Raw genomic sequence first — 25,063 nt, forward strand, 5'->3', positions numbered from 1 at the left:
CTTCCCACATTCCGAGCACTTGTGTGGCTTCTCCCCATCCTGAAGCTGCTCAGGTGCCGTAATCTGCAGTTCTCTGGGCTTTGTATAGGTCCAATCTGGCTAGCTGGAACCCAAGCCCACACGGACCTGCATGGACTGAAGATTAAAGACAAGAAGCGCTCTTCCACCACATGGGGACAAGTATCCTGTTTATTGGCTTGTGATGGGACACTGCTGGCCGCAGCGACCACCCAGGTGGCAAAAGAGGCCAAATCTTTACCTGCAGTGGGGTTTTATCCCCCAGGAGAAAGGGGGGCGGGGAAAGAGGACCGTGGCCAATGGGATGCCACTGGGGAGGAGCGAGGGGAGGGGTATCCATGGGGCAGACCACCAGGTGTGTAGAAAGGAGTGCATGGGGAGAAACCATGTGATGAGGAAGGAGGAATAATCTACATGACAGACTACACTCAGTACAAAATTCCCGTTACCCAGTGCAGAACAACTACTAAATAAACTATTTAGTGCAATACAACACTCAGGGACCCCCAACTTCCAGCTGTGGTCACCTTCCCAACCCAAGGTGGGTCTTTCCTCCTAGGATCCCCGTGATCTGCGTTTGCATCCCCTCCTTGTGTGGGATCTTCGGGACTTTTCCTCCCCGTTGGATTCCTGTGCCCTGGAGCTGCTCAAAACAGCCTCTGCCACGAGGTTCTGCTGTGGGGATTTGTCCTCCTTGGTCTCCCTCCTCAGCTCCTTCCCTGGGGGAGGAGGGACAAGGAGAGGATGGGATTTTCCTCCATGCCACAGGGAAGGGGAAGGAGATCCCCCCAGTGCATCTGTGGCTGGACAGCATCAGCAGTGGGGCTGTCCTGCAGCCGAGGGCGGTGCTGGGCTGGGAGATGGAGCAGGAGAGAGGGGGAAAAGGGCACTGACTTCCTCCTCACCTGTCTGGGTGTTCTGGGACATCTTTTTCCTCCTCGCAGCCTCTTCCTCCACCTGGCCAAGGTTTGGGAATGGGAAATCCTGTTTTGGGAGGGCAAAACAAGGGCTGAGCGTGTTGGGTTTGATGGTCCCAGTGCCCAAGTGCAGCTGGAGAAGTCAGCGCCCCTTTCAGCCTCGGGGGGCCCGGACCCCGCTCATCCCCAGCCTCCCCCACCCCTCCAGGCTGCCGGGGGTCCCTCTGCACCGGGATCGCCCCTCTCCAGGGCTCTCCCCACTCCGGGGCTCCCGCGTTCCCCCCGGCTCTCCCGGGGATCCCCAAAGCCGGGATCACCCCCTCCGTGCCGGTACCAGGGCAGCGCCCCATGGGACCCCCCAAGATCCCTGCAGGGCCATTTCCAGGTCGGCTTTGGGCTCCTGCAAGATCCAAACATCCCCGCCCCGACAAAAATCCCTGTGGAGACCCCCCCGCCATGGATTTGGGGCGACTCCCCCTCCCCGCTCATCAGCGGGTTCCGGAGGGGGCGGAACCGGGGCAGCCGCGGCCCGAGCAGGGGAACCGCGTGGGGTTGGTGCTGCGGCTCCTCCTCCCGCTGCTCCTCTTCCTCCTCCTCTGGCCCTGCTCTTCCTCTTCTTCCCGCTCCTCTCTTTCTCTTTCTCTTTCCTTTTCCTCCTCCTCTGTCCCTCCTCTCCCTCCCGCTCCTCCTCCACTCCCAGCCCGGCCCAGGCAGTGCCGGCAACCAAAAGCAGCCACGCTCTGCTCTGGGGGGGTTCCAAAGTGGCCCCGCCACGCCCGGCACTGGGAGCGATACTGGGAGCACTGGGAACGATGGTGAGAGCAGCGGGCAGGAACTGGGAGCGCTCTCCCTGCCGGTCCCGCTCTTACTGGGAGCAAACAGCGCCCGGACGCGGCTGCAGCCGGAGGTGGCGAGGACGAAGCTGAGGGCATGGTTATGCAAATCAGGGAGCGATCGCGCACTGGGATTGGTGGGCGGGAGAAGGGCGGGGTTGGCACGGTCACGTGAGGGCCGGGGGGGCCGGAGCGATGGCGGCGGCGTCCGGGGAGAGGTAGCCGGGAATGGGGAATGGGGAATGGGGAATGGGGAATGGGGAATGGGGAATGGGGAATGGGGGTGGGGAATGGGGACGGGGAATAGGAATGGGGAATGAGGACCGGGACAGGGAATGGGAATGGGAATGGGGACAGGGAATGGGAATGAGGACAGGGAATGGGGAATGGGAAATGGGAATGGGGACAGGGAATGAGAATGAGGACAGGGAATGGGAATGAGGACAGGGAATGGGGGTGGGGAATGGGGACAGGGAATGGGAATGGGGAATGAGGACCGGGACAGGGAATGGGAATGGGGACAGGGAATGGGAATGAGGACAGGGAATGGGAATGGGGACAGGGAATGGGAATGAGGACAGGGAATGGGAATGAGGACAGGGAATGGGCACCGGGAATGGGGACAAGGAATGGGAATGGGGAATGAGATCCATACTGGGAATGGAGCAGGACGGGACTGGGAGTGGGGTGACACGGGAATGGGTGGAAGAAAGGGGAGTGACAGCAGGGAGGGGAGTATCCACTACAGGGGACACCAGGAAGCGGGACAAGGGGACACAGGGACAGTTCCAGGCCAGGAGGTCCTTGATCAGCTGCCCCGGAATCTCCACCAGCATCTTCCAAAGCACCCAGAGCTGCTCGGCCTCATGTCCCCAAAGCCCTGAGCAACCCCCAAGTCCTTCCCAGGAACTCTCAGCTCCCTTGGACCCAGCATCCCCCACACCTCTGGAACAGTCCCCCACTTCTCTAGCCCCATCTTAGTTCAACATCTTTATTTTTACCCAGGTTTTGGGTGTTTGGAAAGAATGAAGAAATGTGAAAAGAAGACCCAGGCCATGAGGAGCCAGGAGGATGTGGAGCCCCCAGCCAGGTGTCTTCCCAACAGGGATCACCAGCACCACGGATCACCGGGGCTCTGCCCACCGGGGTCACTGGGGATCATCCAGCGCAAATCCTCCCGTGGGGATGGAGCTGGAGCAGCGCACGGAGCTCTTCCCACACTGGGGGCACTGGCAGGGCTTCCCTCAGTGCTGGCTGCGTTGGTGTTGGGTCAAGGCTGACCTCTGGGAGAAGCTCTTCCCACACCTGGTACACTTGTAGGGGCTGTGACATTCCCAGGAACAGGGCTGGGATGGGCTCTGGTGCCTGGGACATCCCCAGCAGCAGCGGGGCTGGGATGGGCTCTGGTGCCTGGGACATCCCCAGCAGCAGCAGGGCTGGCTGTGATGCTCTCCAGTGCCTGGGCCATGCCCAGGGGTGCTGCTGGCTGGGGTTGGGTTGGTGCCTGTGCAGTGCCCAGGGCAGGGTCACAGCGGGGCAGCTCTCAGTGTCCCCAGCAGGTCATGCTGTCCAGGGCAGCCGTGCCAGCGCTCACTGCGCACACGGGGCAGGCTGGGCTGGATGGGGCTCAGGGCACAAATGCCGCCCCTGGGGCTGGGCTCTGCCCCTGCCTCTGGGGCCCAGCCCCTGCTGGCAGCGCCTTGGGCAGGGCACAGGGTTGCTGCTGGCCCAGGGGGACGGGCCTTGCCCCCTGCCAGCTGCCCAGGCCCCTTGGGTGCCTGTGCCACAGCCCTGTGCCTCCTGTCCCCGCTACTCCCTGCCACCTCCACTCCCTCCATCAAAGCCCCACTCAACCTCTGCACTGTGACCTCTGGAAAGAACAAAAGAACAGGAAAGAAAGAATGAGAGAGGTAAAGGAGAAAGGAAAGGAAAGGAAAGGAAAGGAAAGGAAAGGAAAGGAAAGGAAAGGAAAGGAAAGGAAAGGAAAGGAAAGGCGAAAGGAAAGGAAAGGAAAGGAAAGGGGAAAGGAAAGGGGAAAGGAAAGGGGAAAGGAAAGGGGAAAGGAAAGGAAAGGGGAAAGGAAAGGAAAGGAAAGGAAAGGAAAGGAAAGGAAAGGAAAGGGGAAAGGAAAGGGGAAAGGAAAGGGGAAAGGAAGGGAAAGGGGAAAGGAAAGGGGAAAGGAAAGGGGAAAGGAAAGGGGAAAGGAAAGGAAAGGAAAGGAAAGGAAAGGAAAGGAAAGGAAAGGAAAGGAAAGGAAAGGAAAGGAAAGGAAAGGAAAGGAGAAAAAGGAAAAAGGGTAAAAAGAAAAGAGAAACATGTAGCCATTTGGCCCTGCCTGGATGCCAGGCACCCACCAAAGCTGCTCTCTCACTCCCCTCCAGAGATGGACAGGAGAAAAAACAGAATGAAGGCTTCATGGCTTGAGTTAAGGACTGGGACAGATCATTCAGCAAATGCCATCATAGGCAAAACATTTTTGAAATTACAGGTATTAATTGAATTTATTTCTATCCAGATCAGGGCAGGATAGTGAGAAGTAAAATAAAGCTTCACAAACACCTTCTGCCTGTTCCTCCCTCCTTCCCAGCTCTGCTCCTCCCCCAGTGGTGCAGGCAGACAGGCACTGGGGGCTCTGCTCCGTTCATCACCCGTTGTTTCTCTGCTGCTCGGGGAGAGGAGTCGTTCCCCTGCTGTGCCAGGGGTCCCTCCTGAGACACTTCTCCATGAACTTCTGCAGGGTGAGTTCATCTCACGGACAGCAGCTCTTCACAAACTGCTGCAGCTGCCTCACTCTCCCAGGGGCTCACAAGTCCTGCCAGGACCCTGCTCCAGCGTGGGCTCCTCTCTCCACGGCTTTGCAGGTCCCTGCCAGGTCCCTGCTCCAGCACAGGTTTCTCATGGGGTCCCAGCCCCTGCTCAGGCACCCCCTGCTCCAGCACGGGCTCCTCCAGGCGCTGCAGGTGCATCTCTGCTCTCCGGGCCCTCCATGGGCTGCAGGGGCCCAGCTGCCTCCCCAGGGGCTGCCCAGGGTATCTCAGGGCAATCAGCTCCAGCCCCTGGAGCAGCTCCTGCCCCTCCTCCTGCCCTGCCCTGGGGTGTGCAGAGTTGTTCCTCTCACGTGTTCTCACCCTGCTCTTCCCTGCTCACAGTTACACCTACACCATCACCCATTTTCCTAAATCTCTTGCCCCAAAGGTGTTACCACCATTTCCAATTGGCCCAGCCTTGGCCAGCGGCCGGTGCATCCTGGAGCTGGCTGGAATTGACTCTGTGGGACACAGAGGAGCAGCTGCTTCCAGCAGCCTCTCACAGAAGGTGCTCCTCGAGCTCCCCTTACCAAAACCTGGCCATGCAAACCAAGTATAAGCATGGTAGGGTTTTTATTACCATTATTAATTCTTCTTTTTGCTATTGTCACTATTATTGCTATTAAGTTATTATTTTTATGACTACTAATATTTTTAGTATTTTTGACTCTATAAATAGTGGCTATAGTAGAACTCGAAAGAAAAGTTCTTAATTGCAAGTAGAAGTTATAATTTTGTCAGCCTCTTGCCCTGCCCTGTTCTGTGTCATTGCTGTGTGTGAAGCTGCTGCTGCCAGGGCTCCCTATTTCCCTGGTTTGGGAAATTCCACGGCATTGCTCACATGTCAGAAAGAGAGGGCTCGTTCCAATCAAATGCATTGCCTGAGCTCTTCTAGTCCCAGTGCTGGAAGCTTGTTTTCTAAGGTTGTTGACTTTCTCAGCTTCTGTTAACATTTGTGATTTTAGAATGTTCTGGGATGTGATTTTGCAAGATTCTCTAATCAGATTTCAGCTTTGCTCTTGGATTCCTTGATGGTGTGTGAGAGCTGAAGGCAGCAGTTTGTGTGGGAAGCCTTCAGCGGGAGCTGGGATTGCCTCAGCAGCAGCTGGCTGTGCCCGTGTGAGCAGAGACACCAGAGATGCCATGAACAGAATGTTGTGCCCGGCTGGGAGCCCGCAGTGCCCGGCTGGAGGGAGCTGCGCTGGGAGCTGCAGGTTGTGCCGGGGCCGGGCAGTGGCCGGAGCGATGGACACTGACCCTGGGCCGGGCAGGGGCTCGGGGCCCTGCGGCGCCGGGCGCTCGGTGCCCGCTCACAGCGGGGCTGTGCGGGAGCCGGAGCAGCGAGAGAGCCCGGGCCGAGCATCAGCCCCGGGGCGGGCACGGCTGGGAGGGGGCCCAGCCCGGGGTCCCGCAGAGCCTCCCTGCTCCAGAGCCGCAGCTGCGGCAGCACCAGGGCAGCACCGGCAGCTTTGGGGCACGGAGGAGCCGCGGGCGGGCGTTCCAAGGTCTCCTCCAGGGCAGGATTTTGTCCCGGTGCGGGGCAATTCCCGGGGCTGGGTGGGCTGGGACTGCTGCCGAGAGCCGCTGCCTTTACCCGGAGCACCCGGGCAGAACTCTCTGCTTGGGGCTCTGAGAAACACGTTCAGTCTCCTGTGAAAATTCAAAGAGTTTAATAAAGGACAAGAGGACACATGGACCGTGGAGCAAAGGTTATTACGGCCGGGTGCAACTTGGCACTGAACCAAGACCACCCTGTAATCTTCGGGATATCCCTTAAATATCTTTGCCTTCCATCAGCCTGTTGCATATTCATAGACCCTCATGCATAGTAAACTTTTTTCCCAAACTGGTTTCCATATTCCAAGAACTGTTTAGCGTGGCTCCTCCTCGATTCCACCGTTTTAGAGCATGTGTATTCCGTGGTTGTGGTTTTGTTCCTTTTTTATCATCATCTTCAGTTTTAGCCACAGCCCACACTGCCTTCAGACGGTGAGTGCTGATGGCTGGCACATCTGTACCAGGTGTCTTCATCCCATGTTCATTGGATGTTATCCCAGCCAAGCAGGCATTGTAACACAAGCACACTTATATCAGCTATTTCACTGTTATGTCTAAGCTTATAATTAACAACAGAAATCAAAACTGTATCTTTATAACAAAGTTATTTTAAGACCACCCATATAAAATCCATGTTAACATTTGCGCAAAGCCAATATTGCAATATGTATCTACACCAGGGCCAAGGGCCGGGCGCCCCTCGGCGGCTCCAGCCAGGCAGAATTTTGGGGGTCCCGGTGTTGGTGCCGGCAGAGCCCCAGTGCTGGGCCGGGGTGCGTGGGACCCTCCCTGGGGGGGTTGGGCTGCCCGGGGCAGGCGCTGCATCCTCAGCCCGGAGCCACGGGGGGATCGCCCGGGACCGGCGCGCTGGGGGCTGGGAGAGCGGAGAGGGCGGCACCGGAGCTGGAGGAGCCTCTGCAGCCCGCGGGGTCGGACATCCCCATAAGGGGGACCCGGGAGCCCGGACGGGGAGCCCGGATAGGGGGAACCCCGGCAGCCTGGAGATGTTGGGATCATGGACAAGGGAGACCCATGGTATGAAAAATGCGTATTTTATGATTGGCTCTTTGCAAATATTCAAATGAATATTATATGTGTCATGTTAGAAAGTTACACTGTAATATTTTTAAGTAGTGTATTAAACACAGTTTAGGTTATAACATAACGTTAAAATAGAAACTATGTATGTGAAATATTTTTTAAAGAAAGCCATGAGGTACTCGCAGCGAGACAGCAGCCACAGGACACTAAATCTTTCAGAGAAAGAGAATTTATTGCTCTCTAATCAGGAGAAACGAACTTCTTCCTGCCTCACTTAGCCCTGAAGAGACGCTGTCAGGATTCAGAGGAAGAAGCTGACACTGACCAGACAGAATCCTGTGTTTGAATGGAATTTATTTTGCTCGGAAAAAGGTCCCTCTAGGCAGCATAAGCCCAAAAAAGGACACACGTTAACAGAGGATTAACCCTTAAAAACAACAGCCTGTTGCATATTCATACACTTCATACATGATGCATAAATTCCATTCAAACACAGGATTCTGTCTGGTCAGTGTCAGCTTCTTCCTCTGAATCTTGACAGCGTCTCTTCAGGGCTAAGTGAGGCAGGAAGAAGTTCGTTTCTCCTGATTAGAGAGCAATAAATTCTCTTTCTCTGAAAGATTTAGGTGTCCTGTGGCTGCTGTCTCGCTGGGAGTCCTCTCTTTAAAAAAGTATCTCACATAGCATAGTTCTATTTTAACATTTTATTATAACCTAAAACTAGATTTAACACACTACTTAAGAAAGTTAATACAGCATAAGTTTCTGACATAACACATATAGTATTCATTTGAATATTTGCGAAAAGACGATTATAAAATACGCATTTTTCACACACCCGAACTGAACAGTCCGAGGTCCCCTCCTCTGCCCTGTTTTGTGGGGATGACGGGGACTCGGCTGCTTTGATTTTCCTGGGAATTCCCTGGGAATTTCCCCTTTGCTGGGTGAAATTACGGCTCGCGGTGGGTCCGGGTCTCTCTATCTCGCGGGTTTCTCACAGAGAGTTTGGGTTAATGCGGCAGAAAGGGGTTAAGCCTTGGGCAGGCACCGCTAGGGTTAAACCAGCCGGATAAAAACCTGACCGCGGTCTCACCCGGGCTTTGCTCCGAGTGCGGCTTTTTCACTGGGATGGCACGGCCAGGGACGGAACAGAGCCGAGGCAGCAGGGCAGGAGAAGCTGAGGGAGCTGGGAAGGGGCTCAGCCTGGACAAAAGGAGACCCAGGAGGGGTCTTCTGGCTCTGCACAGCTCCTGACAGGAGGGGACAGCCGGGAAGGGTCGGGCTGTGCTCCCAGAGAACAGGGACAGCAGGAGGGGAAATGTCCTCAAGCTGTGTCAGGGGAGTTTTAGATTGGACATCAGGAAGAATTCCTTCATGGAAAGGGTTGTCAGGCCTTGGAAGAGGCTGCCCAGGGAGGTGTGGAGTCCCCATCCCTGGAGGTGTCCAAGGAGTGACCAGACATCGCCCTCAGGGCTCTGGCTGAGTGATGAGGAGAGTTTGCTCAAAGGTTGGACTCGCTGAGCTTGGAGGTCTTTCCCAATCTTCAGGGATTTGAAGATTCTGTAACTTTTTCTCCCTGTAGTTAAGTAAAAGTTAATTTGTAACTTTATGTTTTTCCAACGTTTAATGAAGATTTTCAGGTGTTCTCCCTGCTTTAAATCCAGCCTCAAACCCACAGCATGTGTGGGTTTGGGGCTATTAAACATTCCCTGCCCAGCACTGCAGGTTCTGCTCCACAGGTCGCACTCCTGACTGGGAGTTCAATTCCTGAGCAGCCCAACTTCTGTCCAAGGATTATTGATCCTGAGCAGCCCAGCTTCTGTCCAGGGATTATTTCTTGTGAGCAGCCCAATTTCTGTCTAGGGATTATTTTTCCTGAGCAGCCCAACTTCTGTCCAAGGATTATTGTTCCTGAGCAGCCCAACTTCTGTCCAGGGATTATTTCTTGTGAGCAGCCCAACTTCTGTCCAGAGATTATTTTTCCTGAGCAGCCCAACTTCTGTCCAGGGATTATTTCTTGTGAGCAGCCCAACTTCTGTCCAGAGATTATTGATCCCTTACTTGCAGGGTTCCTGCACACCCCAACACTCCTCAGGTGATTTATCACCACAGTAGCCCCCGGATGCAGAGACATTTCTCCATCACATTTAAAAGAAAAGTTCAGGTGGGTTTTCCAATGAGCAGCGTGGATTTCCCTGGAGTTCACCAGCTGGGATCACGCACGCCAGAATCAGAGCTTCTGTATCCCTATGGAAAGGTGATGGCACAGGGAATATCTGCTCTGCTGCTCATGAACAGCTGCAGCTGCTTCGGGTGCTTGAATATCTGCAGTGACAATGGTACCCAGCTGTTCCTGCTGGAGGGAGCGATTTTGGGAAAACATGGGCAGGATTGAGTTGCTGTTCCCAGGTGCCTTCTAGAGCAGTATCAATAATCTTTCTGGAAGGAATGAGCTCCTGAGATTTGTTTTGCATTCTTTTATAGAAGAAAATAAATTTAATAGACTATTGGTTTGTCCAGTGTCATTGGAGAGGTGGCACTTTCACCCTCCAATCCAAGGTCACTTTTAAAAAACTATAAATGTTAGAGTCAGAAAAGAAACTTCCTTTTTCTTCACCTTGAGAATCCCTGAAAAGAACTGCTGCACCTCACCTGCACCTGGGCGCTGGGCCCCAGCTACTGAGGGCAGCATCATCTCCCTGCTCCCCTGTGACACAGGTACCAGCTGGGGAGCAAAAGAGCTGGGCCTGGGTGATCCCAGCGACAAAATAAAGCTATGCCTGGTTTTAATGTAGGAATTGGTGTTAAAAAGTGTGAAAAACACAAAGCACTTGTTTTTAAAATTTTAAAAAGTTGAATGATAATAAAATGGTTATAAAAATAGCAATATAATTAGAGTAATAATAATTTGGACAATTTGGATTAGGACAATATGAGACAATAGAAGAAAAGAGTTATGGATGTCCGGGTACCTTTTTCTGGGCAAAATAGGCCCGATAAAGGACAACATTTCCTGCCAACATTAACAGAGGATTAACCCTTAAAAACAATAACCTGTTGCATATTCATACACCTCATACATGATGCATAAATTCCATTCAAACACAGGATTTTGTCTGGTCAGTGTCAGCAACTTCATCAGAATCTTCAGGCTTTTTCCCGAGTGAGGCGGAAAGAAGTTCGTTTCTTCTGATAAGAGAGCAATAAATTCTCTTTGAAAGATTTAAGCATCCTGTGGCTGCTGACTGGTGTGAGTCCTTTCTTTTAAAAAAAGTATCTAGCATAGTTTCTATTTTAACATTTTGTTACAACCTAAAACTAGATTTAACACACTACTTAAGAAAACTAATACAGCATCGCTTTCTAACATAACACATAAAGTATTCGTTTGAATATCTGCCAAAAGCCAATCAGAAAACGCGCATTATTCAAAATGCCCATTGCGGTGGGTGGAAGGCGCTGATTGGGGCCGGGGCAGACGGAGGCGGCTGTGGGCGGGTCCATTTGCCAGCCCGGCCCTACTCGTTCTAGCCGCGTGTCCCTGGCAGTGGAGCGGCGGCAGTAGCGGGTGCGTGGTGCGGGCTGGGCCCGGGGCTGGTGCAGGGCCGGGCCGAGCCGAGCCGAGCCGAGCCGAGCCGAGCCTAGCCTAGCCGATCCGCGGTGCCGCGAGCGGGGCGGGCGGGGCTGGGCCGATCCGCGGTGCCCCGAGCGGGCGATGCCCCGAGCGCGGTGCCACAGGGCGCTGAGGCCCAGGGCTCTGGGCCGGGCGATGCGGCGCAGGGCGGGAGGGCGCTGAGGGCGATGGCGGCGGCGCCGAGCCGGGGCCGCGGGAAGGGCCGGGCCGGGGCGGCTCTGCCCGGGGGGGTTTTGCTGCCAACAGCGGCGCCGGCTCCAGCGCCGGGCGAAGGGCTGCGCTGGCGGGCACCGGCTGCACCCGCAGAGAGCGGCCCTTGGCACTGGGAACGGCGGATCCGGGCTGGGACGGCCCCAGCAGCAGCAGGAGAAGGAGGAGGCAGTGGCCGGGCCCGGGATGAGCGCTGGCATGTATTATCTGAGCAGAGCTGATGTCTCTCACGCTTTAGCTCTAGAATTACTCTGAGGCCTGGCCAACCCCGATCCCTCTGGCAGTGCAGCTTTTCCCACTGCTGGCAGTGAGTGCTCAGGCCAGGCAGGGACCCAGCTTGGGGAGAGGGCTCTGAGGCAGAGGGGTAATTTTCCAGAGTAGAAATCCATTTGGATTGAGGTGAAATGTGCATCTTTGAGTTCAGTCTGCAGCTTGCTGTTTTAGTCTGACTGCCTGTTCTCACCAAAGCCTGTACTCTAAGAAACTGCTTCAGCCAAGGACAGAGATAAGGGGGTTCCTTGAACTCTGGAACAGACAGAGAGAGGCTGCTGTGGAAAGCAGGGTCAAAATAAGCCCGAAAATGGACAGAGGTTAACAGAGGATTAACCCTTAAAAACAACAGCCTTTTGCATATTTATACATCTCATACATGATGCATAAGTTCCATTCAAACACCGGATTCTGTCTGGTCAGTGTCATCTTCTTCCTCTGAATCCTAAAGGCTGAGTGAGGCGGGAAGGAGTTTGTTTCTCTTGATAATGGGGAAATTAAATTCTCTTTCTCTGAAAGATTTAGGTGTCCTATGGCTGCTATCTCAGTGCAAGTCCTTTCTTTAAAAAAAATGTATACTACATAGCAGAGTTTCTATTTTACCATTTTCTTGTAACCTAAAACTATATTTAACAAACAGTTTAAGAAAATTGATGCAGCATAACTTTCTAACACCACACATATAATATTCATTTGAATATTTGCCAAAAGCCAATTGTAAAATACACATTTTTCACAAAAGTTTTTCCCCATGGTTTGATCACAGCTGTGCTGAGGAAGAGGAAGACCACAGCCAAATGAGGGAGACCCGTGTAAAAGCCTTGGTGCCCAGAGGGGATCCTGACCCCTGGCCTGGAGAGCTGCAGGTGAGAGAGAGAGATGAAAATTCAACATCTCCCAGAGCCCTTGGGCCTGGACACACTGGACACAGGCTGCTCACTGCAGGGCTGGGGAAGGCACCGACCCCGGCTTCCCACAGAGGAGGAGGTGGCAGTGGCCAGGCCCGGGATGAGCGCTGGCATGTGTTATCTGAGCAGAGCTGATGTCTCTCACGCTTTAGCTCTAGAATTACTCTGAGGCCCGGCCAGCTCCCGATCCCTCTGGCAGTGCAGCTTTTCCCACTGCTGGCAGTGAGTGCTCAGGCCAGGCAGGGACTCAGCTTGGGGAGAGGGCTCTGAGGCAGAGGGGTAATTTTCCAGAGTAGAAATCCATTTGGATTGAGGTGAAATGTGCATCTTTGAGTTCAGTTTGTAGCTGTTTAGTCTGACTGCCTTCATCTTCAGTTTCTTCCTCTGAATCCTTCACGGCTGAATGAGGCGGGAAGAATTTCGTTTCTTCTGATATAGGGGCAAAAAATTCTCTTTCTCTGAAAGATTTAGGATTCCTGTGGCTGCTATCTCAGTGCAAGTCCTTTCTTTAAAAAAAATGTATCCTACATAGCAGAGTTTCTATTTTACCACTTTGTTACAACCTAAAACCATATTTAACACACAATTTAAGAATTGCACAAATAGTGCAGTATAACTTTCTAAGACAACACATCTAATATTCATTTGGATATTTGCCAAAAGCCAATTCTAAAATATGCGTTTTTCACAAAAGTTTTTCCCCATGGTTTGGTCACAGCAGTGCTGGGGAACAGCCAAATGAGGGAGACCCGTGGAAAAACCTTGGTGCCCAGAGGGGATCCTGACCCCTGGCCTGGAGAGCTGCAGGTGAGAGAAAGAGATGAAAATTCAACATCTCCCAGAGCCCTTGGGCCTGGACACACTGGACACAGGCTGCTCACTGCAGGGCTGGGGAAGGCACCGACCCTGGCTTCCCACAGAGGAGGAGGTGGCAGTGGCCAGGCCCGGGATGAGCGCTGGCATGTATTATCTGAGCAGAGCTGATGTCTCTCACGCTTTAGCTCTAGAATTACTCTGAGGCCTGGCCAACCCCGATCCCTCTGGCAGTGCAGCTTTTCCCACTGCTGGCAGTGAGTGCTCAGGCCAGGCAGGGACCCAGCTTGGGGAGAGGGCTCTGAGGCAGAGGGGTAATTTTCCAGAGTAGAAATCCATTTGGATTGAGGTGAAATGTGCATCTTTGAGTTCAGTCTGCAGCTTGCTGTTTTAGTCTGACTGCCTGTTCTCACCAAAGCCTGTACTCTAAGAAACTGCTTCAGCCAAGGACAGAGATAAGGGGGTTCCTTGAACTCTGGAACAGACAGAGAGAGGCTGCTGTGGAAAGCAGGGTCAAAATAAGCCCGAAAATGGACAGAGGTTAACAGAGGATTAACCCTTAAAAACAACAGCCTTTTGCATATTTATACATCTCATACATGATGCATAAGTTCCATTCAAACACCGGATTCTGTCTGGTCAGTGTCATCTTCTTCCTCTGAATCCTAAAGGCTGAGTGAGGCGGGAAGGAGTTTGTTTCTCTTGATAATGGGGAAATTAAATTCTCTTTCTCTGAAAGATTTAGGTGTCCTATGGCTGCTATCTCAGTGCAAGTCCTTTCTTTAAAAAAAATGTATACTACATAGCAGAGTTTCTATTTTACCATTTTCTTGTAACCTAAAACTATATTTAACAAACAGTTTAAGAAAATTGATGCAGCATAACTTTCTAACACCACACATATAATATTCATTTGAATATTTGCCAAAAGCCAATTGTAAAATACACATTTTTCACAAAAGTTTTTCCCCATGGTTTGATCACAGCTGTGCTGAGGAAGAGGAAGACCACAGCCAAATGAGGGAGACCCGTGTAAAAGCCTTGGTGCCCAGAGGGGATCCTGACCCCTGGCCTGGAGAGCTGCAGGTGAGAGAGAGAGATGAAAATTCAACATCTCCCAGAGCCCTTGGGCCTGGACACACTGGAAACAGGCTGCTCACTGCAGGGCTGGGGAAGGCACCGACCCCGGCTTCCCACAGAGGAGGAGGTGGCAGTGGCCAGGCCCGGGATGAGCGCTGGCATGTGTTATCTGAGCAGAGCTGATGTCTCTCACGCTTTAGCTCTAGAATTACTCTGAGGCCCGGCCAGCTCCCGATCCCTCTGGCAGTGCAGCTTTTCCCACTGCTGGCAGTGAGTGCTCAGGCCAGGCAGGGACTCAGCTTGGGGAGAGGGCTCTGAGGCAGAGGGGTAATTTTCCAGAGTAGAAATCCATTTGGATTGAGGTGAAATGTGCATCTTTGAGTTCAGTTTGTAGCTGTTTAGTCTGACTGCCTTCATCTTCAGTTTCTTCCTCTGAATCCTTCACGGCTGAATGAGGCGGGAAGAATTTCGTTTCTTCTGATATAGGGGCAAAAAATTCTCTTTCTCTGAAAGATTTAGGATTCCTGTGGCTGCTATCTCAGTGCAAGTCCTTTCTTTAAAAAAAATGTATCCTACATAGCAGAGTTTCTATTTTACCACTTTGTTACAACCTAAAACCATATTTAACACACAATTTAAGAATTGCACAAATAGTGCAGTATAACTTTCTAAGACAACACATCTAATATTCATTTGGATATTTGCCAAAAGCCAATTCTAAAATATGCGTTTTTCACAAAAGTTTTTCCCCATGGTTTGGTCACAGCAGTGCTGGGGAACAGCCAAATGAGGGAGACCCGTGGAAAAACCTTGGTGCCCAGAGGGGATCCTGACCCCTGGCCTGGAGAGCTGCAGGTGAGAGAAAGAGATGAAAATTCAACATCTCCCAGAGCCCTTGGGCCTGGACACACTGGACACAGGCTGCTCACTGCAGGGCTGGGGAAGGCACCGACCCTGGCTTCCCACAGAGGAGGAGGTGGCAGTGGCCAGGCCCGGGATGAGCGCTGGCATGTATTATCTGAGCAGAGCTGATGTCTCTCACGCTTTAGCTCTAGAATTACTCTGAGGCCTGGCCAACCCCGATCCCTCTGGCAGTGCAGCTTTTCCCACTGCTGGCAGTGAGTGCTCAGGCCAGGCAGGGACCCAGCTTGGGGAGAGGGCTCTGAGGCAGAGGGGTAATTTTCCAGAGTAGAAATCCATTTGGATTGAGGTGAAATGTGCATCTTTGAGTTCAGTCTGCAGCTTGCTGTTTTAGTCTGACTGCCTGTTCTCACCAAAGCCTGTACTCTAAGAAACTGCTTCAGCCAAGGACAGAGATAAGGGGGTTCCTTGAACTCTGGAACAGACAGAGAGAGGCTGCTGTGGAAAGCAGGGTCAAAATAAGCCCGAAAATGGACAGAGGTTAACAGAGGATTAACCCTTAAAAACAACAGCCTTTTGCATATTTATACATCTCATACATGATGCATAAGTTCCATTCAAACACCGGATTCTGTCTGGTCAGTGTCATCTTCTTCCTCTGAATCCTAAAGGCTGAGTGAGGCGGGAAGGAGTTTGTTTCTCTTGATAATGGGGAAATTAAATTCTCTTTCTCTGAAAGATTTAGGTGTCCTATGGCTGCTATCTCAGTGCAAGTCCTTTCTTTAAAAAAAATGTATACTACATAGCAGAGTTTCTATTTTACCATTTTCTTGTAACCTAAAACTATATTTAACAAACAGTTTAAGAAAATTGATGCAGCATAACTTTCTAACACCACACATATAATATTCATTTGAATATTTGCCAAAAGCCAATTGTAAAATACACATTTTTCACAAAAGTTTTTCCCCATGGTTTGATCACAGCTGTGCTGAGGAAGAGGAAGACCACAGCCAAATGAGGGAGACCCGTGTAAAAGCCTTGGTGCCCAGAGGGGATCCTGACCCCTGGCCTGGAGAGCTGCAGGTGAGAGAGAGAGATGAAAATTCAACATCTCCCAGAGCCCTTGGGCCTGGACACACTGGAAACAGGCTGCTCACTGCAGGGCTGGGGAAGGCACCGACCCCGGCTTCCCACAGAGGAGGAGGTGGCAGTGGCCAGGCCCGGGATGAGCGCTGGCATGTGTTATCTGGGCAGAGCTGATGTCTCTCACGCTTTAGCTCTAGAATTACTCTGAGGCCTGGCCAACCCCGATCCCTCTGGCAGTGCAGCTTTTCCCACTGCTGGCAGTGAGTGCTCAGGCCAGGCAGGGACCCAGCTTGGGGAGAGGGCTCTGAGGCAGAGGGGTAATTTTCCAGAGTAGAAATCCATTTGGATTGAGGTGAAATGTGCATCTTTGAGTTCAGTTTGTAGCTGTTTAGTCTGACTGCCTTCATCTTCAGTTTCTTCCTCTGAATCCTTCACAGCTGAATGAGGCGGGAAGAATTTCGTTTCTTCTGATATAGGGGCAAAAAATTCTCTTTCTCTGAAAGATTTAGGATTCCTGTGGCTGCTATCTCAGTGCAAGTCCTTTCTTTAAAAAAAATGTATCCTACATAGCAGAGTTTCTATTTTACCACTTTGTTACAACCTAAAACCATATTTAACACACAATTTAAGAATTGCACAAATAGTGCAGTATAACTTTCTAAGACAACACATCTAATATTCATTTGGATATTTGCCAAAAGCCAATTCTAAAATATGCGTTTTTCACAAAAGTTTTTCCCCATGGTTTGGTCACAGCAGTGCTGAGGAATAGGGAACAGCCAAATGAGGGAGACCCGTGGAAAAACCTTGGTGCCCAGAGGGGATCCTGACCCCTGGCCTGGAGAGCTGCAGGTGAGAGAAAGAGTTGAAAATTCAACATCTCCCAGAGCCCTTGGTCATGGACACACTGGACACAGGCTGCTCACTGCAGGGCTGGGGAAGGCACCGACCCTGGCTTCCCACAGAGGAGGAGGTGGCAGTGGCCAGGCCCGGGATGAGCGCTGGCATGTATTATCTGAGCAGAGCTGATGTCTCTCACGCTTTAGCTCTAGAATTACTCTGAGGCCTGGCCAACCCCGATCCCTCTGGCAGTGCAGCTTTTCCCACTGCTGGCAGTGAGTGCTCAGGCCAGGCAGGGACCCAGCTTGGGGAGAGGGCTCTGAGGCAGAGGGGTAATTTTCCAGAGTAGAAATCCATTTGGATTGAGGTGAAATGTGCATCTTTGAGTTCAATCTGCAGCTTGCTGTTTTAGTCTGACTGCCTGTTCTCACCAAAGCCTGTACTCTAAGAAACTGCTTCAGCCAAGGACAGAGATAAGGGGGTTCCTTGAACTCTGGAACAGACAGAGAGAGGCTGCTGTGGAAAGCAGGGTCAAAATAAGCCCGAAAATGGACAGAGGTTAACAGAGGATTAACCCTTAAAAACAACAGCCTTTTGCATATTTATACATCTCATACATGATGCATAAGTTCCATTCAAACACCGGATTCTGTCTGGTCAGTGTCATCTTCTTCCTCTGAATCCTAAAGGCTGAGTGAGGCGGGAAGGAGTTTGTTTCTCTTGATAATGGGGAAATTAAATTCTCTTTCTCTGAAAGATTTAGGTGTCCTATGGCTGCTATCTCAGTGCAAGTCCTTTCTTTAAAAAAAATGTATACTACATAGCAGAGTTTCTATTTTACCATTTTCTTGTAACCTAAAACTATATTTAACAAACAGTTTAAGAAAATTGATGCAGCATAACTTTCTAACACCACACATATAATATTCATTTGAATATTTGCCAAAAGCCAATTGTAAAATACACATTTTTCACAAAAGTTTTTCCCCATGGTTTGATCACAGCTGTGCTGAGGAAGAGGAAGACCACAGCCAAGTGAGGGAGACCCGTGTAAAAGCCTTGGTGCCCAGAGGGGATCCTGACCCCTGGCCTGGAGAGCTGCAGGTGAGAGAGAGAGATGAAAATTCAACATCTCCCAGAGCCCTTGGGCCTGGACACACTGGAAACAGGCTGCTCACTGCAGGGCTGGGGAAGGCACCGACCCCGGCTTCCCACAGAGGAGGAGGTGGCAGTGGCCAGGCCCGGGATGAGCGCTGGCATGTGTTATCTGAGCAGAGCTGATGTCTCTCACGCTTTAGCTCTAGAATTACTCTGAGGCCTGGCCAACCCCGATCCCTCTGGCAGTGCAGCTTTTCCCACTGCTGGCAGTGAGTGCTCAGGCCAGGCAGGGACCCAGCTTGGGGAGAGGGCTCTGAGGCAGAGGGGTAATTTTCCAGAGTAGAAATCCATTTGGATTGAGGTGAAATGTGCATCTTTGAGTTCAGTTTGTAGCTGTTTAGTCTGACTGCCTTCATCTTCAGTTTCTTCCTCTGAATCCTTCACAGCTGAATGAGGCGGGAAGAATTTCGTTTCTTCTGATATAGGGGCAAAAAATTCTCTTTCTCTGAAAGATTTAGGATTCCTGTGGCTGCTATCTCAGTGCAAGTCCTTTCTTAAAAAAAAATGTATCCTACATAGCAGAGTTTCTATTTTACCACTTTGTTACAACCTAAAACCATATTTAACACACAATTTAAGAATTGCACAAATAGTGCAGTATAACTTTCTAAGACAACACATCTAATATTCATTTGGATATTTGCCAAAAGCCAATTCTAAAATATGCGTTTTTCACAAAAGTTTTTCCCCATGGTTTGGTCACAGCATTGCTGAGGAATAGGGAACAGCCAAATGAGGGAGACCCGTGGAAAAACCTTGGTGCCCAGAGGGGATCCTGACCCCTGGCCTGGAGAGCTGCAGGTGAGAGAAAGAGTTGAAAATTCAACATCTCCCAGAGCCCTTGGGCCTGGACACACTGGACACAGGCTGCTCACTGCAGGGCTGGGGAAGGCACCGACCCTGGCTTCCCACAGAGGAGGAGGTGGCAGTGGCCAGGCCCGGGATGAGCGCTGGCATGTGTTATCTGGGCAGAGCTGATGTCTCTCACGCTTTAGCTCTAGAATTACTCTGAGGCCTGGCCAACCCCGATCCCTCTGGCAGTGCAGCTTTTCCCACTGCTGGCAGTGAGTGCTCAGGCCAGGCAGGGACCCAGCTTGGGGAGAGGGCTCTGAGGCAGAGGGGTAATTTTCCAGAGTAGAAATCCATTTGGATTGAGGTGAAATGTGCATCTTTGAGTTCAATCTGCAGCTTGCTGTTTTAGTCTGACTGCCTGTTCTCACCAAAGCCTGTACTCTAAGAAACTGCTTCAGCCAAGGACAGAGATAAGGGGGTTCCTTGAACTCTGGAACAGACAGAGAGAGGCTGCTGTGGAAAGCAGGGTCAAAATAAGCCCGAAAATGGACAGAGGTTAACAGAGGATTAACCCTTAAAAACAACAGCCTTTTGCATATTTATACATCTCATACATGATGCATAAGTTCCATTCAAACACCGGATTCTGTCTGGTCAGTGTCATCTTCTTCCTCTGAATCCTAAAGGCTGAGTGAGGCGGGAAGGAGTTTGTTTCTCTTGATAATGGGGAAATTAAATTCTCTTTCTCTGAAAGATTTAGGTGTCCTATGGCTGCTATCTCAGTGCAAGTCCTTTCTTTAAAAAAAATGTATACTACATAGCAGAGTTTCTATTTTACCATTTTCTTGTAACCTAAAACTATATTTAACAAACAGTTTAAGAAAATTGATGCAGCATAACTTTCTAACACCACACATATAATATTCATTTGAATATTTGCCAAAAGCCAGTTGTAAAATACACATTTTTCACAAAAGTTTTTCCCCATGGTTTGATCACAGCTGTGCTGAGGAAGAGGAAGACCACAGCCAAATGAGGGAGACCCGTGTAAAAGCCTTGGTGCCCAGAGGGGATCCTGACCCCTGGCCTGGAGAGCTGCAGGTGAGAGAGAGAGATGAAAATTCAACATCTCCCAGAGCCCTTGGGCCTGGACACACTGGAAACAGGCTGCTCACTGCAGGGCTGGGGAAGGCACCGACCCCGGCTTCCCACAGAGGAGGAGGTGGCAGTGGCCAGGCCCGGGATGAGCGCTGGCATGTGTTATCTGGGCAGAGCTGATGTCTCTCACGCTTTAGCTCTAGAATTACTCTGAGGCCCGGCCAGCTCCCGATCCCTCTGGCAGTGCAGCTTTTCCCACTGCTGGCAGTGAGTGCTCAGGCCAGGCAGGGACTCAGCTTGGGGAGAGGGCTCTGAGGCAGAGGGGTAATTTTCCAGAGTAGAAATCCATTTGGATTGAGGTGAAATGTGCATCTTTGAGTTCAGTTTGTAGCTGTTTAGTCTGACTGCCTTCATCTTCAGTTTCTTCCTCTGAATCCTTCACGGCTGAATGAGGCGGGAAGAATTTCGTTTCTTCTGATATAGGGGCAAAAAATTCTCTTTCTCTGAAAGATTTAGGATTCCTGTGGCTGCTATCTCAGTGCAAGTCCTTTCTTTAAAAAAAATGTATCCTACATAGCAGAGTTTCTATTTTACCACTTTGTTACAACCTAAAACCATATTTAACACACAATTTAAGAATTGCACAAATAGTGCAGTATAACTTTCTAAGACAACACATCTAATATTCATTTGGATATTTGCCAAAAGCCAATTCTAAAATATGCGTTTTTCACAAAAGTTTTTCCCCATGGTTTGGTCACAGCAGTGCTGGGGAACAGCCAAATGAGGGAGACCCGTGGAAAAACCTTGGTGCCCAGAGGGGATCCTGACCCCTGGCCTGGAGAGCTGCAGGTGAGAGAAAGAGATGAAAATTCAACATCTCCCAGAGCCCTTGGGCATGGAGAGCTGCAGGTGGGAGAATGAGATGGAAATTCAACATCTCCCAGAGCCCTTGGGCATGGACACACCGGACACAGGCTGCTCATTGCGGGGCTGGGGAAGGCACCGACCCCGGCTTCCCACAGAGGAGGAGGTGGCAGTGGCCAGGCCCGGGATGAGCGCTGGCATGTATTATCTGAGCAGAGCTGATGTCTCTCACGCTTTAGCTCTAGAATTACTCTGAGGCCTGGCCAACCCCGATCCCTCTGGCAGTGCAGCTTTTCCCACTGCTGGCATCGAGTGCTCAGGCCAGGCTGGGACCCAGCTTGGGGAGAGGGCTCTGAGGCAGAGGGGGAATTTCCAGAGTAGAAATCCTCCATTTGGATTGAGGTGAAATGTGCATCTTTGAGTTCAGTCTGCAGCTTGCTGTTTAGTCTGACTGTGGCTGTGTTCACAGGGGTCCAAGGATGATGGAAGAGATGAGGATCTGACTCCATGTTTCAGAGGCTTGTTTTAATATTTTATGACATATATTAAAACTATACTGAAAGGATGGAAGAAAGGATTTCATCAGAAGGCTTGCTAAGAATAGCAAAAGAAGGAATGAAAACAAATTTTTGTGGCTCTGACAGTCCAAGGCAGCTGACTGTGATTGGCCATTAATTAGAAACAACTACATGAGACCAATCACAGATCCACTTGTTGCATTCCACAGCAGCAGATAATCAATGTTTACATTTTGTTCCTGAGGCCTCTCAGCTTCTCAGGAGGAAAAAATCCTAAGGAAGGATTTTTCATAAAAGATGTCTGTGACAGTCTGACTGCCTGTTCTCACAAAAGCCTGTGCTCTAAGAAACTGCTGCAGCCAAGGACAGAGATAAAGGAGGGGCCCTTGAACTCTGAAACAGAGAGAGAGGCTGCCGTGGAAAGCAGGGTCAAAATGACCCAGGAATTCTTTCTGATAAAGAAGAATTCACAGGAAATGTAACAGGAAATCAGTACGATGAATATGTATGAACCTGTTGTGAAATTGCATGCAGATGTATTTGAGAGGGAGCTATGTGACTGTTTTCTCAGGGGTCCAAGGATGAGGGAAGAGATGAGGATCTGACTCCATGTTTCAGGAGGCTTGATTTATTATTTTATGACATATATTTAATTAAAATTACTAAAAGAATGGAAGAAAGGATTTCATCAGAAGGCTAGCTAAGAATAGCAAAAGAAAGAATGATAACAAAGGCTTGTGGCTCTGACAGAGCATATTCCAAGAACTGTTTAGCATGGCTCCTCCTCAGTTCCACCTTTTTAGAGCATGGACATGCCTTGGTTGTGGTTTTGTTCCTTTTTTATCATTATCTTCAGTTTTGGCCACAGCCTACACTGCCTTCATACGGTGAGTGCTGATGGCTGGCGCATCTGTACCAGGTGTCTTCATCCCATGTTCATTGGATGTTATCCCCCAGCCAAGCAGGCATTGTAACACAAGCACACTTATATCAGCTATTTCACTATTATGTCTAAGCTTATAATTAGCTACAGAATCAAAACTGTATCTTTATAACAAAGTTATTTTAAGACCACCCATATAAAATCCATGTTAACATTTGCGCAAAGCCAATATTGCAATATGTATCTACACCAGGGCCAAGGCTGGGCGCCTCTCGGCAGCTCCGGCCTGGCAGAATTTTGGGGGTCCTGGTGTTGGTGCCGGCAGAGCCCCGGTGCTGGGCCGGGGGTGCATGGGACCCTCCCTGGGTCAGCCCGGAGCCACAGGGGATCGCCCGGGACCGGCGCGCTGGGGGCTGGGAGAGCGGAGAGGGGGCACCGGAGCTGGGGAGCCTCTGCAGCCTGCGGGGTCGGACATCCCCATAAGGGGGACCCGGGAGCCCGATCGGGGGAACCCCGGCAGCCTGGAGATGTTGGGACCATGGACGAGGGAGACCCTTGGGTACCCTGGGCCCTGAAACGGGACCCCGCACAGGCGGCACCCCTGGAGCCCCTCTGACACCCACCTGGGGAGCCCAGGAAGGGAGGAAGGGAACCTTTGGGATTGCCAGGAGCGTTTTGATGGATCTTGGGGCCATTTCTATTGCACAGAGTGGTTGGGGTGTGGGGGGCAGCAGGGATCTGTGGGGTGGTTTGATGGAGCTGGAGTGGCTGTGGGGCTGGGAGGGGGTTTAGGGCATCTGTGACCCCCCCAGACCCCCAGAGCTGCCCCCAGACCCAGCCCACAAGGTGCTGCTGGGGGACAGGGGCTCCGTGTAGGGGTTTGTCTTCCTGGCACCGTGGGAGTGAGGGGGGATCCCCCAGGGGCCATGTGTGACCCTCCCCATGCCGGTGTCACCCCCTTGTCCCTCCCCTCAGGGCTCCTGCCCCAGCTCCTGCTCCCCCAGAGGGAATTTGGGGAGGGGGCAGAGGGAGTGAGGAGCCCCTGCTGGGGGATGACCCTGGCCCAGCCCCTTTGTTCAGCACCAAGCTGGGCTCGGGGCCTCAGGAGGAAGAGGTCAATGGAAAGCAGATCCTGCAGGTGGACAGTGCTTGGGGTCAAGCAGGTCCTGCCCTGCACACCTGGCTCAGGTGTGACCCTGCCCCAGCAAGGGAGTGGGACATTCCCATCCCCACAGATCAGGGCTGGGAGCAGCACTTGGAGCACGGTGCACGGACGTGGAAATACTGGAGCCACTGGGAAGTCACTAAGAGGGTGAATTATCCCCCCTGCCCTTCTCAGGCCGCCCTGCCCTGCCAGCTGAGAAATGCTCCTTGGGCCTCAGCCTTGGCCAACAGCCCCTGGGCTCAGCTCCTCTGCAGCTCATCACAAACACTGTCTGCTCCAGGCACTACTGCTGCCCAACCAGCTCCTGGTTCCTTTAGCAGCAGCCCTGGGAACTGTTTTGTTCCCTCAGTGGCACAAGATCCCTATTCTCACCCTGCCAAAGAAAGCTGTTGGTGCCCAGTGCGGCCAGGATGAAGCATTGCTGGCACTGAAGCCCCTCTCTTGGGCCCTGCAAACAGCGCTCCAAAAGGAGCCCTTGGAGCTCTCCTGGGCCAGTGACTCCCTCTGAGCGGGCCTCTCCGAGCTGGGATCTCTCCCGTTTGCTGCACTCGGGGATCCTGAACAAGCACAGAGCCTGGGCCAATCCCCCCCCACTCCTCCATCCTCCAGGCTCAACCCTTTGCCCGCTGGGGAGATGCCAAAGCATCAGCAGTGAGCATTCCCCTGCCCTCAGGGGAATTGCTCACAGGTGCCTTGCACTGACACTTTGTGGCTGTGTGCACACAGGATGCCTGTGCTGGGGAAATGTGGCAGAAATGCTGCTCACTGAGGGCTTGGAGTGCCTTGGATAGCTGAGTCAGTCAGGCCTGTAGGGAAGGTTAAATCACAAGGTCAAAGTGAAGTTAAATGCTGCTAAGAGTTGTTCTTAGTTGCTAAGTTGTTACCTTCAATATATTTATCAGCTAAGTTAAATATTGTTAAGTGTTATTCCTCTGTTAAAATGCTAAGTCATAGTTTTAAGTTAGGTTAAATGCTGCTACACTCTGCTCTTTTGCAAATTTGTGGAGTTGAAAGTATCAGTTAAGGTAAGGTATAAGTTAAGTCCTGTTAAGTTTGTGAGCTCTGTAACCTTTTAGCCGTATTCCTTTTATCCTTGCCCTCACTGTCCTTGTGTCACACACACACACAGAGGGACAGTTCTCGGTTCATTTCTGGTTTGACTGCCTGGATTCGTTGGTTTGTTGTTGCTTTGTTTCCCCTGGTGGTGTCGAAGTGTCCAGGCAGGAGCAAGTGACTCTTGCCAAAACTTTGTGCTGCTGACCCTTATACTAAATCGGTTTTTTGCTGCTGCTTGCTGGGGGATTTTTTCTGGGCTCTCAAGGCCTCGTTGGTAGCTGGGTGAAGAGCCCTGGCCCAGGCTCTGGCCCTGGGGGACACGGGATGCTGCCTGGGGTCCCTGTCCCCTGCCACCCCCAGGGCCCCCGGCCCTCCCCCATCCCCGTGTCAGCTCTGGGGTTGATCTCGTGGAACATCCCTGGGGGAGGCTGCGGGGCCGGGGGCAGGGGACCCCGGGGGGACAGGGACCCTGCTGTGCATGAGCAGGGTTGGACTGCTCTGGGGGAACTGTGAGTGGGGCCCGGGGCAGAGTGACCTCCTCCGGGACCTCACACAGCCCTGTGATGTCACACTGCCCCTGTGCTGTCACAGAGCCAACTCTATGTCACCTGGTGATGTCATACAGCAGTGCTGTGCTCTCACAGA

At 51.6% G+C, this 25,063-nt stretch overlaps 1 protein-coding gene, 2 long non-coding RNA genes and 11 other non-coding genes across 26 annotated transcripts; 13 read left to right on the top strand and 1 right to left on the bottom strand.

The window, feature by feature from the left end:
• Positions 1–171: 171 nt before the first annotated feature.
• LOC118701344 (uncharacterized) lies at positions 172–1,030 on the bottom strand. Its single transcript, XR_004982473.1, has 2 exons — positions 924–1,030; positions 172–737 (listed from the first exon to the last, which is right to left on the bottom strand). It is a non-coding gene; the product is annotated as an uncharacterized LOC118701344 (long non-coding RNA).
• Positions 1,031–1,954: 924 nt separating this feature from the next.
• Positions 1,955–6,150, top strand: LOC118701346 (nascent polypeptide-associated complex subunit alpha, muscle-specific form-like). 4 transcript variants are annotated; one of them, XM_054518454.1, is made up of 4 exons: positions 1,955–1,986; positions 2,774–3,076; positions 4,356–5,139; positions 5,580–6,139. In XM_054518454.1, the coding sequence occupies exons 2-4, from the start codon at positions 2,840–2,842 to the stop codon at positions 5,615–5,617; spliced, it is 1,059 nt and encodes a 352-aa protein (XP_054374429.1). In that variant the 5' UTR covers positions 1,955–1,986; positions 2,774–2,839; the 3' UTR covers positions 5,618–6,139. The 4 variants fall into 4 exon arrangements, 3 of the variants coding, with proteins under 3 accessions (XP_054374429.1, XP_054374431.1, XP_054374430.1); XM_054518456.1 differs by lacking the exon at positions 1,955–1,986 and adding an exon at positions 4,150–4,256 and having other exon boundaries at positions 2,485–3,076; XM_054518455.1 differs by lacking the exons at positions 1,955–1,986; positions 2,774–3,076 and adding an exon at positions 3,919–4,256.
• A 4,956-nt stretch (positions 6,151–11,106) lies between these two features.
• LOC118701345 (uncharacterized) lies at positions 11,107–22,421 on the top strand. 10 transcript variants are annotated; one of them, XR_008509114.1, is made up of 11 exons: positions 11,108–12,156; positions 12,917–13,005; positions 13,998–14,097; positions 14,834–14,946; positions 15,939–16,038; positions 16,774–16,893; positions 17,886–17,985; positions 18,745–18,840; positions 19,833–19,932; positions 20,693–20,781; positions 21,266–22,421. It is a non-coding gene; the product is annotated as an uncharacterized LOC118701345 (long non-coding RNA). The 10 variants fall into 10 exon arrangements; XR_008509116.1 differs by having other exon boundaries at positions 14,858–14,946; positions 20,669–20,781; XR_008509115.1 differs by having other exon boundaries at positions 11,109–12,156; positions 12,893–13,005; positions 14,858–14,946.
• Positions 11,199–11,281, top strand: LOC118701357 (small nucleolar RNA SNORD45). Its single transcript, XR_004982496.1, has one exon. It is a non-coding gene; the product is annotated as a small nucleolar RNA SNORD45 (small nucleolar RNA).
• LOC118701349 (small nucleolar RNA SNORD45) lies at positions 12,291–12,373 on the top strand. Its single transcript, XR_004982488.1, has one exon. It is a non-coding gene; the product is annotated as a small nucleolar RNA SNORD45 (small nucleolar RNA).
• On the top strand, positions 13,140–13,222 carry LOC118701347 (small nucleolar RNA SNORD45). Its single transcript, XR_004982486.1, has one exon. It is a non-coding gene; the product is annotated as a small nucleolar RNA SNORD45 (small nucleolar RNA).
• LOC118701350 (small nucleolar RNA SNORD45) lies at positions 14,232–14,314 on the top strand. The gene has a single exon (XR_004982489.1). It is a non-coding gene; the product is annotated as a small nucleolar RNA SNORD45 (small nucleolar RNA).
• On the top strand, positions 15,081–15,163 carry LOC118701354 (small nucleolar RNA SNORD45). Its single transcript, XR_004982493.1, has one exon. It is a non-coding gene; the product is annotated as a small nucleolar RNA SNORD45 (small nucleolar RNA).
• On the top strand, positions 16,173–16,255 carry LOC118701351 (small nucleolar RNA SNORD45). The gene has a single exon (XR_004982490.1). It is a non-coding gene; the product is annotated as a small nucleolar RNA SNORD45 (small nucleolar RNA).
• LOC118701355 (small nucleolar RNA SNORD45) lies at positions 17,028–17,110 on the top strand. The gene has a single exon (XR_004982494.1). It is a non-coding gene; the product is annotated as a small nucleolar RNA SNORD45 (small nucleolar RNA).
• Positions 18,120–18,202, top strand: LOC118701348 (small nucleolar RNA SNORD45). The gene has a single exon (XR_004982487.1). It is a non-coding gene; the product is annotated as a small nucleolar RNA SNORD45 (small nucleolar RNA).
• LOC118701352 (small nucleolar RNA SNORD45) lies at positions 18,975–19,057 on the top strand. The gene has a single exon (XR_004982491.1). It is a non-coding gene; the product is annotated as a small nucleolar RNA SNORD45 (small nucleolar RNA).
• On the top strand, positions 20,067–20,149 carry LOC118701353 (small nucleolar RNA SNORD45). Its single transcript, XR_004982492.1, has one exon. It is a non-coding gene; the product is annotated as a small nucleolar RNA SNORD45 (small nucleolar RNA).
• LOC118701356 (small nucleolar RNA SNORD45) lies at positions 20,976–21,058 on the top strand. The gene has a single exon (XR_004982495.1). It is a non-coding gene; the product is annotated as a small nucleolar RNA SNORD45 (small nucleolar RNA).
• Positions 22,422–25,063: the final 2,642 nt, after the last annotated feature.

Source organism: Molothrus ater, unplaced genomic scaffold, assembly GCF_012460135.2.
Source record: "Molothrus ater isolate BHLD 08-10-18 breed brown headed cowbird unplaced genomic scaffold, BPBGC_Mater_1.1 matUn_MA595, whole genome shotgun sequence".
In the NCBI taxonomy this organism is placed as follows: domain Eukaryota; kingdom Metazoa; phylum Chordata; class Aves; order Passeriformes; family Icteridae; genus Molothrus; species Molothrus ater.

Coding starts and splice junctions, on each gene's coding strand:
- LOC118701346 (XM_054518454.1), top strand. CDS start 2,840: ATGTGGAGCCCCCAGCCAGGTGTCTTCCCAACAGGGATCACCAGCACC. Junction 3,077..4,355: donor AGAAGCTCTTCCCACACCTG/GTACACTTGTAG, acceptor CCTCCTTCCCAG/CTCTGCTCCTCCCCCAGTGG. Junction 5,140..5,579: donor GCAAACCAAGTATAAGCATG/GTAGGGTTTTTA, acceptor TTCTCTAATCAG/ATTTCAGCTTTGCTCTTGGA.